Raw genomic sequence first — 15,586 nt, forward strand, 5'->3', positions numbered from 1 at the left:
AGAAATTAAAATGTGCCTCTTGGACAAGAGGACCCGGTGAGTCCAGGAACACCTCCATTGCACAGCGAGCTCTGTTCAAAGAACACCTTAATGTTTCTATGAACTGCTCTCTGATTGGTCCTCAGGTGGGATGAGTGGGGTGTGGCCTTTGTCTAGGTGGGCGTTGTGGGCGTGGCCTTTGAACTGCTCTCTGATTGGTCCTCAGGTGGGCGTGGAGGCCGAGGGGTTAAACCCGACCATCGACGCTCTGTTCGGGGAGCAGGGGTTCTTCCCGGACGCGGCGTCCCGGGCCATGTACTGGGCCAATCAGAACGCTCCTGACTCACTGAAGAAGGTCCTGGAACGAATCACAGCCCAGAGTGAGAGACGCAAGAGACAGGTGAGAACGAATCACAGCCCAGAGTGTGGGCTGTGAGTGTACATATGTTGCGACCTTCAGTCGCAACATATGTAAGTACAGTGCACTGAAGTCCCAGTTGTCCCCCCAGTACCTCCCCAGTGAAGTTTTTGCATGTGTGCGTGCGTGTGTGCATGCGTGTGTGTGCGTGCGTGTGTGCATGCGTGTGTGTGCGTGCAGGTCCCTGATGAGCTGGTGGAGCAGCTGGTGGAGGGTCTCAACAAGGCGCTCCAGGAGGTGCGTTCGTCCAGCCCAGAGGCCGTGGCTTACCTGAGGCTGCTGGGCCACGAGGTGGGATACCTGAGTCTGGAAGACGTGAAGACCACGGCCGACACCCTGCTCCAATACTACCAGGCCTTCATAGTGGGAAACAGCAAGGTGAGGAATACTATACCACGCCTTCATAGTGAGAAACAGAAAGGTGAGAAATACTACCACGCTTTCATAGTGGGAAACAGCAAGGTGAGGAATACTATACCAGGCCCTCATAGTGGGAAACAGCAAGGTGAGGAACACTATACCAGGCCTTCATAGTGGGAAACAGCAAGGTGAGGAATACTATACCAGGCCTTCATAGTGGGAAACAGCAAGGTGAGAAATACTATACCAGGCCTTCACAGTGGGAAACAGCAAGGTGAGAAATACTATACCAGGCCTTCATAGTGGGAAACAGCAAGGTGAGAAATACTATACCAGGCCTTCACAGTGGGAAACAGCAAGGTGAGAAATACTATACCAGGCCTTCATAGTGGGAAACGGCAAGGTGAGGAATACTATACCAGGCCTTCATAGTGGGAAACAGCAAGGTGAGAAATACTATACCAGGCCTTCACAGTGGGAAACAGCAAGGTGAGAAATACTATACCAGGCCTTCATAGTGGGAAACAGCAAGGTGAGAAATACTATACCAGGCCTTCACAGTGGGAAACAGCAAGGTGAGAAATACTATACCAGGCCTTCACAGTGGGAAACAGCAAGGTGAGAAATACTATACCAGGCCTTCACAGTGGGAAACAGCAAGGTGAGAAATACTATACCAGGCCTTCATAGTGGGAAACAGCAAGGTGAGAAATACTATACCAGGCCTTCACAGTGGGAAACAGCAAGGTGAGGAATACTATACCAGGCCTTCATAGTGGGAAACAGCAAGGTGAGAAATACTATACCAGGCCTTCATAGTGGGAAACAGCAAGGTGAGAAATACTATCACGTTTAAATCACAAGGTAGGACATGGGATACCTGAGTGTGGAAGTATAGTGTGTATATTTAGTGTACAGTATAGTATAGTGTATAATACAGTGTGGAAGAATAGTGTCTATAGTGTGCATTCTAAAACGGGTAGTCCCAATACTTCATTCTGATTGGCTGGTTACCGTCACGTGACCGGTGAAAACTCACCGATAACCCACTCCTTCAATCACTTTGTATCAAACTGCAGCCTTGTAACTGAACTGGGGAAGGGGAGCGCTTCATTGCTTTGCAAACACATGCCGTGCGGGCGTCTAAGCACCGCCCGTCTCATATGACTGTGAATGTGTGGCTCCAGGCAGCCCCGTAAAGATATCAAGCGCTTTTCTCCCGTCACATAGGCTACTTGCGGAGCAAAACAAGGAAGTGTTGTGGCTCTGGCTCGCTCGCTCGGGTGGCGCAAAGTGTAGATACTTTTGTGAATGTAATAGTTTTATTAGGTTAATATTGCTATAATGTTTGTAACCGTTTTAGAAAAGCAATAAGCCACTCGAGGCCCAAAGCTTACCGGGTATTTTACACTGGCTGGGGGGTAGAAGACCCTCCGCTGCGCCTCGGGTCTGCCTACGCCCCCAGCCAGTGTAAAATACCCGGTAACCTGAGACCTCTCGTGGCTTATTGCTTAAGTATAGTATAGTGTATAATATAGTGTGGAAGTATAGTGTCTCCCTCAATTGTCAAAGTTGCCCATCCCTGATATAGACGGCATGCATAATCATCATAGAATCTCTTTCTACAGATGTGTGTTCACTACATCTGCATGTCATTCTCCAGATGTTTGTTTGTATATATATATTGTGTTGTTAAAGTTGTTGGCGGTCAATGCTTGTATAATGTAGTCTCATCTCTTCCTCCAGATGTTCCAGCAGCTGACCTCCAGCACCGACAACCAGCTGTTCCTTCACTACATCTTCATGGAGAACTCCTTCACGCTGCCCACCGCCTCCGGGCTGCCTCTCACCTTCTCCCTGGCCGGAGTCTTTGCTGCCGGAGCCAAGGGAGGCCTGAGCTTCAGTCCTGGCTTGGTGAGTTATCACTGTCTGGAGGCCTGAACTTCAGTCCTGGCTTGGTGAGTTATCACTGTCTGCAGGTCTAGCCGTTGTCCCACTGCAATCTGCCATTAATATAATAACGAGTGGTAGTGGTAGACATTTTAACAACGTCCAGAGAGCAGCGCTGGGTCTTAGTTTCTCTGGCCTTGTTACAGAAGCCCAGTTGGGACAAAACACGTCTGTACGTCTTTGGTCATTATGAAGGACGCATGTTTGTCTCTGACATTTAGTTCTACTGGATCTCTTCTCCACTAGTCCCTCCCTGACATTTAGTTCTACTGGATCTCTTCTTCACTAGTCCCTCCCTGACATTTAGTTCTACTGGATCTCTTCTCCACTAGTCCCTCCCTAACATTTAGTTCTACTGGATCTCTTCTCCACTAGTCCCTCCCTGACATTTAGTTCTACTGGATCTCTTCTCCACTAGTCCCTCCCTGACATTTTACTTTAGTTATTTGTTGAAAACAAAAATTGGCAATATATTTAGTCATAGTTTTATTCATCATTGCTTAGTATTAATTTAGTTCTTAGGTAGTTTCCGTCAGTGAAAAAAGGTAGCCGAATAACATTTTTCTTCATAGTTTTATTGGACAGGATGAACTCTGCTCTCGTATCATTGTTTTATTGGACAGGATGAACACTGCTCTCGTATCATAGTTTTATTGGACAGGATGAACACTGCTCTCGTATCATTGTTTTATTGGACAGGATGAACACTGCTCTCGTATCATTGTTTTATTGGACAGGATGAACACTGCTCTCGTATCATTGTTTTATTGGACAGGATGAACACTGCTCTCGTATCATTGTTTTATTGGACAGGATGAACACTGCTCTCGTATCATAGTTTTATTGGACAGGATGAACACTGCTCTCGTATCATAGTTTTATTGGACAGGATGAACACTGCTCTCGTATCATAGTTTTATTGGACAGGATGAACACTGCTCTCGTATTGTTTGTTCAGCACCAGCTGTCCTTCATGCCCTCGGCCGGCGTAGACCTGGTCACAGAGATGGGGGTGAAGGTTCCACAGTTCCTGGAGGCCGGCGTCCGGATGCACACCACGCTGTACCACGAGAGCTCCGTCAACGCCAAGGTCACGGTCAACAGGAACCACGTCCAGCTGTCCATCCCGGCTCCCACGGCCAGAACACAGCTGCTCAGCATCAGGTGTGTGTTCGTCTGGACTCTGGAGTTCTGATGATGAATCAAATATAAATTTTTCCGTCGTACAGTCTGGAGCAACGGAAGCTCTGATAATGAGTAAAATATAAATGCTTCCGTCATACAGTCTGGAGCAACGGAAGCTCTGATCATGAGTCAAATATAAATGCTTCAGTCGTACAGTCTGGAGCAACGGAAGCTCTGATCATGAGTCAAATATAAATGCTTCAGTCGTACAGTCTGGAGCAACGGAAGCTCTGATCATGAGTCAAATATAAATGCTTCAGTCGTACAGTCTGGAGCAACGGAAACTCTGATCAATCATCAGTCAAATATAAAGTGGAAGTAGCGGAAGGTCCTGTCTGTGTGTAATAAACATATATATATATTGTGTTTCCATAGCAACGAGGTCCTGTCAGTGTCGTCCAGTAAGACGGAAGTGATCCCATCCCTGGAGGAGGACAGAACCGACTACACTGAGTGTCAGCCGCTGTTCGTTGGTCTGAAGTACTGTGGAGTTGTCCAATACTCCAACGCTAGCTCTCTGGATCAGGCCCCGTACTACCCTCTGACTGGAAGTACTAGGTAATTATACTACTGAAGTACTAGGTATTTATACTACTGAAGTACTAGGTAATTATACTACTGAAGTACTAGGTAATTATACTACCCTCTGACTGGAAGTACTAGGTATTTATACTACCCTCTGACTGGAAGTACTAGGTAATTATACTACTGAAGTACTAGGTAATTATACTACCCTCTGACTGTAAGTACTAGGTAATTATATCACTGAAGTACTAGGTAATTATATTACTGAAGTACTAGGTAATTACATTACTGAAGTACTAGGTCATTATACTACCCTCTGGTAGGTAATAATACTAATACTACCCTCTGGTAGGTAATAATACTATCCTCTACTACAGGAGAGCTGACAGAATACAGTAATAAACAGGGTTTTACAGGAGAGCTGACAGAATACAGTAATAAACAGGGTTTTACAGGAGAGCTGAATACAGTAATAAACAGTGTTTTACAGGAGAGCTGACAGAATACAGTAATAAACAGTGTTTTACAGGAGAGCTGACAGAATACAGTAATAAACAGTGTTTTACAGGAGAGCTGACAGAATACAGTAATAAACAGGGTTTTACAGGAGAGCTGACAGAATACAGTATTAAACAGGGTTTCTCCACCAGGTTTGCGGTAGAGATCCAGCCTACAGGAGAGGTGACAGAATTCAGCGCCTCCATCATTGCAGAGACTCTGAGAGAAGGAAAGGAAGGACGGCAGAAAATCGACTCTCTGAAGATCAGCCTCAAGGCAGAAGGTACGCAGGGTGCTAACAACAGGGTGCTGCTAACACGCTAACAGGGTGCTAACAACAGGGTGCTGCTAGCACGCTAACAGGGTGCTAACAACAGGAACAACATATTTTCAGTTGGGGGTCGGTGGCCAATTACAGATATTTGTGGGCTTCCTTGACATGAAAATGTTTGAGAATGACTGACAGAAACATAATGTTTTTCAGAAAACTGTCATGATTTAGAAGACATTAGTAGAATCGTCCTCGGGTCTAAATGGGTTAACATGTTATTCCCCTCCTCTCCACTAGGGGTGCCCTCTGCCGAGGCCTCGGCCTCTCTGAAGTACAACCGCAACAGGAACACACTGACGACATCGCTGAACATCCCAGACTACGACCTGGAGGCGGGGCTAAAGCTGTCCGTCACAGACTCCACCGCCAAGGGCAAGAGCATGAGGGCTCTGAGCATCGATGTGACCAACAGGAACATCCCACAGCTCTCCCTGGTGGCACGCACCAGGTACTGCACTCTGTTAAAACACTGTAGCGCACTCTGCTGGTGTTCTGTTGCATTACAGCGTAAAGACTCAGACTATCCCCCATAGCTATAAACGAGCAGTGTCGGTAGGCCAATCAGAGGCAGGCAGGGCGTTACCATGTCTAGAGACGGGTGTCGGAAGGCCAATCAGAGGCAGGCAGGGCATTACCATGTCTAGAGACAGGTGTCGGAAGGCCAATCAGAGGCAGGCAGGGCGTTACCATGTCTAGAGACAGGTGTCGGAAGGCCAATCAGAGGCAGGCAGGGCATTACCATGTCTAGAGACAGGTGTCGGAAGGCCAATCAGAGGCAGGGGGCGTTACCATGTCTAGAGACAGGTGTCGGTAGGCCAATCAGAGGCAGGGGGCGTTACCATGTCTAGAGACAGGTGTCGGAAGGCCAATCAGAGGCAGGGGGCGTTACCATGTCCAGAGACGGACGTAGTAACCCTGCACCTTTCATGATACAAATACAGTTTTATTATTACTTGCGCAAGCAGAGCGCAGTGCGCAAGTAATAGTTTCACCCGGCTCGTATGCACCGTCCCAGCCAACCCGCCACTTTTGATGCGTATGCACCGTCCCAGCAAATTGTGCCTGATTTGCTGGGACCAGATTACATGGTGTGTATATGTATAACTAGCTCTCAATGATGACGTAATAAATATGTGGATTAAAGGACCCAATGCCAGAGTGTAATTGGTTTTCGATGGTGACGTAATGACGATATGTTTTAGTCTTGGGAGGATTAAAGGTAATGCTCCTGTGTATACATGTATGTAATCTGGCACCACTGCCGTATCAGGCACAATTTGCTGGGACGGTGCATACGCATCCAAAGTGATAGTTTATAATGGTCGAAAGTACTTGCGCGCTCTGCTTGCGCACTAGTTGGCCATTTATGGCCTACTGTGCAACAAGCAAGTATGCACTCGACAGAGTGCAGTTCTAGTTATCATTATTATCATTATCGTCATTATTATCTGTTGTAGAATGGACATGATGAAGGATGCCATGGTCCAGCTGGAGGTCCAGGTTCCGTCTCTCCAGACCGATGCGTCGGTGACCGCCACGCTGAAGACTGACCCGACACTGACCGCTGCCGTGGAGACCGCGTTCAACGCCCCCCAAATGACCTCTGTTCAGAAGGTCACTCTGAAATACGGTAAGCTCCAACGCCCCCTGAAATGACCTCTGTTCAGAAGGTCACTCTGAAATACGGTAAGCTTTCCGACACCTCTAAATAATTAAAGTTTTCTCCTCAGTGTATTGTTGACTTTATTACACGGCTTGGTCCAATGCTGGATTCTGATTGGTCAGTCGCAGGATTCAGAGGTGTGTTATTCCTTGATAACAGACCGCTCCGCTCTATAACAGAGCACCTGATTGGCTCATCAATCTGTCTGATCAAAGGCTCAGAGCACCTGACATGGACTGCTGTCACTGTGTGGGGACACTGGGGAGTAGGGAGTCTAGGGACTTTGTCTATCTGTGTGGGGACACTGGGGAGTAGGGAGTCTAGGGACTTTGTCTATCTGTGTGGGGACACTGGGGAGTAGGGAGTCTAGGGACTTTGTCTATCTGTGTGGGGACACTGAGGAGTAGGGAGTCTAGGGACTTTGTCTATCTGTGTGGGGACACTGGGGAGTAGGGAGTCTAGGGACTTTGTCTATCTGTGTGGGGACACTGGGGAGTAGGGTGTCTAGGGACTTTGTCTATCTGTGTGGGGACACTGGGGAGTAGGGTGTCTAGGGACTTTGTCTATCTGTGTGGGGACACTGGGGAGTAGGGAGTCTAGGGACTTTGTCTATCTGTGTGGGGACACTGGGGAGTAGGGAGTCTAGGGACTTTGTCTATCTGTGTGGGGACACTGGGGAGTAGGGAGTCTAGGGACTTTGTCTATCTGTGTGGGGACACTGGGGAGTAGGGAGTCTAGGGACTTTGTCTGTCTGTGTGGGGACACTGGGGGGTAGGGAGTCTAGGGACTTTGTCTGTCTGTGTGGGGACACTGGGGAGTAGGGAGTCTAGGGACTTTGTCTGTCACTGCGTGGGGACACTGGGGAGTAGGGAGTCTAGGGAGTGGCCCAGGAAATTAATCTCAATGCATTTTTCTCCATAGGCTTTTCTTAAAGTATTTATTTAAAGACAGTTACGCCGCGGACAAAGCCAACTCGGATCGTGACGAATCATGACAATGAACACAATGTTTTGGGGCTGATCAAATAATTAATAAGAAGAAAAACAAAACAAATACTGTTGTGTCTCCTGCCTTTATTTTCTTCTTTCTAATGATTTGATCGGCCCAAAATATTGTGTTCATTGTCATGATTTGTCACGATCCGAGTTGGCTTTGTCCGCGGCGTACAGTAGACTCCAGGGTGTCTAATGAAGTACTGTCACCTCATAGACACATGAACAACTTCAACATTAGGTGTTATTTTTACAGATGCCTCCAGAGTGGAGCTGGAGGTCAACACTGACCTGAACTCGGAGCTCCAGAAGCTGCTCCCCAACGCTGACGTCTACCACAGACATCTGCAGAACGTCATCACAGACCTGATGGAGCAGAGGGTGGCCAAGACCGACATGAAGCTACGACACATAGTCACCAAGGGGCTGGAGGTAGGTTTATCTACCTATCTACCTATCTACCCATCTATCCATCTATCCATCCATCTATCCATCTATCCATCTATCCATCTATCCATCTATCTATCCATCTATCCATCTATCCATCTATCCATCTATCCATCTATCCATCTATCCATCTATCCATCTATCCATCTATCCATCTATCCATCTATCCATCTATCCATCTATCCATCTATCCATCTATCCATCCATCCATCCATCCATCCATCCATCCATCCATCCATCCATCCATCTATCCATCTATCCATCTATCCATCTATCCATCTATCCATCTATCCATCCATCTATCCATCTATCCATCTATCCATCTATCCATCTATCCATCCATCTATCCATCTATCCATCCATCTATCCATCTATCCATCTATCCATCTATCCATCTATCCATCTATCCATCCATCTATCCATCTATCCATCTATCCATCTATCCATCTATCCATCTATTATAAATGAAAGGCATCTCTCTCTCTCTCTCTCTCTCTCTCTCTCTCTCTCTCTCTCTCTCTCTCTCTCTCTCTCTCTCTCTCTCTCTCTTTAGGTAATGCAATGTAAAGTGAATGTCTCTCTCTCTCTCTCTCTCTCTCTCTCTCCAGGCAGGTACTATCTGGCTAGATAAGCTGTCTGGCAGCGTTCCGTCTGAGGACAACCAGAGGAGTAGGAGAAGTCTCTCTGACCTCACACTGCCTCCTCTGCCCCAAAAACTCTTCCTTCAATCGTGAGTTTGTGCTTCACTGTATGTGTTACATCTATATGTACACATGGACTGTGTACTGTGTACTGTGTGTGTACTGTAAACATCAATAAAATGCTATAGCAGGACTTTGAGACCTTTAAGTAAAGTGGCAACATTCTTTAATGGTTATTAGCAGTTGTGTCATTTTATAATACCCTATAGCAGGACTTTGTGCCCTTTAAGTAAAGTGACGAAACTTTGAATAATATGCTATAGCATAATATTATTGATGTTTATAAGACATTATTCCATTTAATATGTATATGTATATCTGTATTTATGAATATGTTTTATATTCATATATTTAAACAGAGACAGCCTGTTCAGGTACCAGTTCAACCCAGACCGTTGGGCCGTCTCCCTGCCTCTCCCTCTGGGAGGGAAGACATTCATATGTTTTATATTCATATATTCAAACAGAGACATTTATATGTTTTATATTCATATATTTAAACAGAGACATTAATATGTTTTATATTCAAACAGAGACATTAATATGTTTTATATTCATATATCCAAACAGAGACAGCCTGTTCAGGTACCAGTTCAACCCAGAGCGTTGGGCCGTCTCCCTGCCTCTCCCACTGGGAGGGAGGACCTCGGAGGACCTGGGTATCCCGGCCATGCTGTCCATCCCAGAGCTCAGCGTGGCGGAGCTGGGCCTGCACGTTCCCGCCACGCGCTACCCGCTGCCCCCCTTCACGGTGCCGCGGGCCTGGGACCTCTCTCTGCCGCTGCTGGGCCTGGCCCACGCCTCCACCAAGATACACAGCAACCTGTACAGCTGGGAGGGCAGCCTTTCTGGAGGTACTGTTACCCTAAACCCTAACCCTAACCCTAATCCCTAATCCCTAAACCCTAACCCCTATCCCTAACCCTAACCCTTAACCCCTAACCCAGCTGGGTACATCACCCTGTACAGCTGGGAGGGCAGCCTGTCTGAAAGGTATACGAACCCTAAACCTAACCCTAACCCCTAACCCCTAACCCCTAACCCAGCTGGGTACATCACCCTGTACAGCTGGGAGGGCAGCCTGTCTGAAAGGTATACGAACCCTAAACCTAACCCTAACCCTCATACACTCTCCCAATTGGCCGAATTACAGACTGATGCAATGTGTGAGTGAATCCACCTTATCAGTCTGGCTCATTTGAATTGAGTAATTCTTATCATTATTAAAACATTTAATTGTGATCAGATTAGTGTTAATACATGTAATTGATCAGATTAGTAATACATTTAATTGCTCAGATTAGTATTAATACATGTAATTGCTCAGATTAATAATAATAAATATAATTGTGATCAGATTAGTAATAATGAATGTAATTGTGATCAGATTAGTATTAATAAATGTAATTGATCAGATTAGTATTAATAAATGTAATTGATCATATTAGTATCAATAAATGTAATTGTGATCAGATTAGTATTAATAAATGTAATTGATCATATTAGTATTAATAAATGTAATTGATCAGATTAGTATTAATAAATGTAATTGTGATCAGATTAGTATTAATAAATGTAATTGTGATCAGATTAGTATTAATAAATGTAATTGTGATCGGATTAGTATTAATAAATGTAATTTATCAGATTAGTATTAATAAATGTAATTGATCAGATTAGTATTAATAAATGTAATTGTGATCAGATTAGTATTAATAAATGTAATTGATCAGATTAGTATTAATAAATGTAATTGTGATCAGATTAGTATTAATAAATGTAATTGATCAGATTAGTAATAATAAATGTATTTCTGATCTCAGGTAACAACTCAGTGGACGACGTTCCCAGTTACATCGCTCAGTACAAAGTGACGGCCCAGTCTCCCTTCAACCCCCTGGCCTACAAACTGGAAGGTATTTATTTATATTTCATTTCATTTATTTATTTATCAACCCTCTGACAGCTCACTGTGTTATAGAAACATACTTCAGCACCATGGACAGCTCAGTGTTATAGAAACATACTTCAGCACCATGGACAGCTCACTGTGTTATAGAAACATACTTCAGCACCATGGACAGCTCACTGTGTTATAGAAACACACTTCAGCACCATGGACAGCTCACTGTGTTATAGAAACATACTTCAGCACCATGGACAGCTCACTGTGTTATAGAAACACACTTCAGCACCATGGACAGCTCACTGTGTTATAGAAACATACTTCAGCACCATGGACAGCTCACTGTGTTATAGAAACACACTTCAGCACCATGGACAGCTCAGTGTTATATAGAAACACACTTCAGCACCATGGACAGCTCAGTGTTATATAGAAACACACTTCAGCACCATGGACAGTTCACTGTGTTATATAGAAACACACTTCAGCACCATGGACAGCTCACTGTGTTATATAGAAACACACTTCAGCACCACGGACAGCTCACTGTTATATAGAAACACACTTCAGCACCATGGACAGCTCACTGTGTTATATAGAAACACACTTCAGCACCATGGACATGGGTTAGGGTTAGGGTTAGGGTTAGGGTTAGCATGCACCATGGACAGCTCAGTGTTATATAGAAACACACTTCAGCACCATGGACAGTTCACTGTGTTATATAGAAACACACTTCAGCACCATGGACAGCTCACTGTGTTATATAGAAACACACTTCAGCACCACGGACAGCTCACTGTTATATAGAAACACACTTCAGCACCATGGACAGCTCACTGTGTTATATAGAAACACACTTCAGCACCATGGACAGCTCACTGTATTATATAGAAACACACTTCAGCACCACGGACAGCTCACTGTTATATAGAAACACACTTCAGCACCATGGACAGCTCACTGTGTTGTTATATAGAAACACACTTCAGCACCACGGACAGCTCACTGTTATATAGAAACACACTTCAGCACCATGGACAGCTCACTGTGTTGTTATATAGAAACACACTTCAGCACCATGGACAGCTCACGGTGTTGTTATATAGAAACACACTTCAGCACCATGGACAGCTCACTGTGTTGTTATATAGAAACATACTTCAGCACCATGGACAGCTCACTGTGTTATGTATTTCCTTGTGTCTGAAGGGACAGGGCTGATATATTGTATTTCCTTGTGTCTGAAGGGACAGGGCTGATATATTGTATTTCCTTGTGTCTGAAGGGACAGGGCTGATATATTGTATTTCCTTGTGTCTGAAGGGACAGAGCTGATATATTGTATTTCCTTGTGTCTGAAGGGACAGGGCTGATATATTGTATTTCCTTGTGTCTGAAGGGACAGGGCTGATATATTGTATTTCCTTGTGTCTGAAGGGACAGAGCTGATATATTGTATTTCATTGTGTCTGAAGGGACAGGGCTGATATATTGTATTTCCTTGTGTCTGAAGGGACAGGGCTGATATATTTCCTTGTGTCTGAAGGGACAAGGCTGATATATTTCCTTGTGTCTGAAGGGACAGGGCTGATATATTGTATTTCCTTGTGTCTGAAGGGACAGGGCTGATGTATTTCCTTGTGTCTGAAGGGACAGTGCTGATGTATTATATTTCCTTGTGTCTGTAGGAACAGGCCTGATGTATTTCCTTGTGTCTGAAGGAACAGGGCTGATGTATTGTATTTCCTTGTGTCTGAAGGGACAGGGCTGATGTATTTCCTTGTGTCTGAAGGGACAGGGCTGATGTATTATATTTCCTTGTGTCTGTAGGAACCGGCCTGATGTATTTCCTTGTATCTGAAGGAACAGGGCTGATGTATTGTATATCCTTGTGTCTGTAGGAACAGGCCTGATGTATTGTATTTCCTTGTGTCTGTAGGAACAGGGCTGATGTATTGTATTTCCTTGTGTCTGTAGGGACAGGCCTGATGTATTGTATTTCCTTGTGTCTGTAGGAACAGGGCTGATGTATTGTATTTCCTTGTGTCTGTAGGGACAGGCCTGATGTATTGTATTTCCTTGTGTCTGAAGGGACAGGGCTGATGTATTGTATTTCCTTGTGTCTGTAGGGACAGGCCTGATGTCTGGGCGTGTCCAGGACAACCTGAAGGTTCTGGTCAACAGCTCGTTGAGCCACAGCCTGCTGGAGGCCAGCTTCAGTGGCCTGGAGACCCTGAGCCTGACGGAGGACCGCGTCCAGGCCAGAGCCAGCTACCAGCTGGAGGCGTCCGGCCCGGCGGGTCTGCGCGCCTCGCTCTCCTACTCAGCCAAATCCACGTCCGCCGAAGACCAGGTGACCGGAGACGGAGCCCTGGAGGCGGCGGTGGGAGCGGGCGGGCTGTCGGCCGACGGCAGCTACACCCACAGCTACGCCCTGCGTCCGCACGCCCGCGGAGGGAGAGGGGAGTCGGCCCTGCGCCTCACCTCCCCGCTGGGAGAGATGACCAACACTGTACAGGTATTCATATAGATGACCAACACTGTACAGGTATTCATATAGAGATGACCAACACTGTACAGGTAGGACTTCAGTGACCTGTGCTTACATATGTTGCGGGCGAAGGCTAATATATTTTCTCCATCAGGGCGTGTCCTATCAGTAAATATATAATATATTTTCTCCGTCCAGGGGGCGTGTCCTATCAGTAAATATATAATATATTTTCTCCGTCCAGGGGGCGTGTCCTATCAGTAAATATATTATATATTTTCTCCACCAGGGCGTGTCCTATCAGTAAATATATTATATATTTTCTCCACCAGGGCGTGTCCTAACAGTAAATATATTATATATTTTCTCCACCAGGGCGTCTACGAGAACGCAGAGCTGTCCATCGTGTCCCAGACCGGCGCTCTGGGCGACGCCCTCAGACACGTGGCGGAGCTGAAGGTCAAAGACGCCCAGCTGACGCTGAAGTGCAGCGCGGCCGCCGCGGGCCTGGGAGGAGCCTCGCTGCAGAACAAGGTAGTCTAAACCCTAAACCCCTAAACTCTAAACCCTAAACCTCTAAACCCTAAACCCTAAACCATAACCGCGGGCCAGGGAGGAGCATCATTAAAGGTGGAGCTGGGTGTGTAATGTTTTATATCTACCATTAAAGGTGTAGCTGGGCGTGTAATGTTTTATATCTATCATTAAAGGTGTAGCGGGGCGTGTAATGTTATATCTATCATTAAAGGTGTAGCTGGGCGTGTAATGTTTTATATCTATCATTAAAGGTGTAGCTGGGCGTGTAATGTTTTATATCTATCATTAAAGGTGTAGCTGGGCGTGTAATGTTTTATATCTATCATTAAAGGTGTAGCTGGGCGTGTAATGTTTTATATCTATCATTAAAGGTGTAGCTGGGCGTGTAATGTTATATCTATCATTAAAGGTGTAGCTGGGCGTGTAATGTTATATCTATCATTAAAGGTGTAGCTGGGCGTGTAATGTTTTATATCTATCATTAAAGGTGTAGCTGGGCGTGTAATGTTATATCTATCATTAAAGGTGTAGCTGGGCGTGTAATGTTTTATATCTATCATTAAAGGTGTAGCGGGGCGTGTAATGTTTTATATCTATCATTAAAGGTGTAGCTGGGCGTGTAATGTTTTATATCTATCATTAAAGGTGTAGCTGGGTGTGTAATGTTATATCTATCATTAAAGGTGTAGCTGGGCGTGTAATGTTTTATATCTATCATTAAAGGTGTAGCTGGGCGTGTAATGTTATATCTATCATTAAAGGTGTAGCTGGGTGTGTAATGTTTTATATCTATCATTAAAGGTGTAGCTGGGCGTGTAATGTTTTATATCTATCATTAAAGGTGTAGCGGGGCGTGTAATGTTTTATATCTATCATTAAAGGTGTAGCTGGGCGTGTAATGTTTTATATCTACCATTAAAGGTGTAGCGGGGCGTGTAATGTTTTATATCTATCATTAAAGGTGGAGCTGGGCGTGTAATGTTTTATATCTATCATTAAAGGTGTAGCGGGGCGTGTAATGTTTTATATCTATCATTAAAGGTGTAGCTGGGTGTGTAATGTTTTATATCTACCATTAAAGGTGTAGCGGGGCGTGTAATGTTTTATATCTATCATTAAAGGTGGAGCTGGGCGTGTAATGTTTTATATCTATCATTAAAGGTGTAGCTGGGCGTGTAATGTTTTATATCTATCATTAAAGGTGTAGCTGGGTGTGTAATGTTATATATCTATCATTAAAGGTGTAGCGGGGCGTGTAATGTTTTATATCTATCATTAAAGGTGTAGCTGGGTGTGTAATGTTTTATATCTACCATTAAAGGTGTAGCGGGGCGTGTAATGTTTTATATCTATCATTAAAGGTGTAGCTGGGCGTGTAATGTTTTATATCTATCATTAAAGGTGTAGCTGGGCGTGTAATGTTTTATATCTACCATTAAAGGTGTAGCTGGGCGTGTAATGTTTTATATCTATCATTAAAGGTGTAGCTGGGCGTGTAATGTTATATCTATCATTAAAGGTGTAGCTGGGCGTGTAATGTTTTATATCTATCATTAAAGGTGTAGCTGGGTGTGTAATGTTTTATATCTATCATTAAAGG

At 44.8% G+C, this 15,586-nt stretch overlaps 1 protein-coding gene across 1 annotated transcript in view; it reads left to right on the plus strand.

Moving 5' to 3' along the window:
- Window positions 1-15,586, plus strand: part of apoba (apolipoprotein Ba) — a gene marked incomplete at both ends in the record, with an annotated part of 68,614 nt that overhangs the window by 32,239 nt on the left and 20,789 nt on the right. The window contains 14 exons of the mRNA XM_080783370.1: window positions 206-379; window positions 578-859; window positions 2,504-2,671; window positions 3,666-3,871; window positions 4,268-4,450; window positions 5,068-5,198; window positions 5,484-5,694; window positions 6,704-6,876; window positions 8,158-8,333; window positions 8,957-9,078; window positions 9,620-9,903; window positions 10,873-10,965; window positions 13,088-13,476; window positions 13,825-13,983. Coding sequence (XP_080639496.1) covers window positions 206-379; window positions 578-859; window positions 2,504-2,671; window positions 3,666-3,871; window positions 4,268-4,450; window positions 5,068-5,198; window positions 5,484-5,694; window positions 6,704-6,876; window positions 8,158-8,333; window positions 8,957-9,078; window positions 9,620-9,903; window positions 10,873-10,965; window positions 13,088-13,476; window positions 13,825-13,983 — 2,751 coding nt within the window. The remainder of the gene's footprint in view (window positions 1-205; window positions 380-577; window positions 860-2,503; window positions 2,672-3,665; window positions 3,872-4,267; window positions 4,451-5,067; window positions 5,199-5,483; window positions 5,695-6,703; window positions 6,877-8,157; window positions 8,334-8,956; window positions 9,079-9,619; window positions 9,904-10,872; window positions 10,966-13,087; window positions 13,477-13,824; window positions 13,984-15,586) is intronic.

Source organism: Protomyctophum bolini (assembly GCF_963924005.1).
Source record: "Protomyctophum bolini genome assembly, chromosome: 15".
NCBI lineage: Eukaryota > Metazoa > Chordata > Actinopteri > Myctophiformes > Myctophidae > Protomyctophum > Protomyctophum bolini.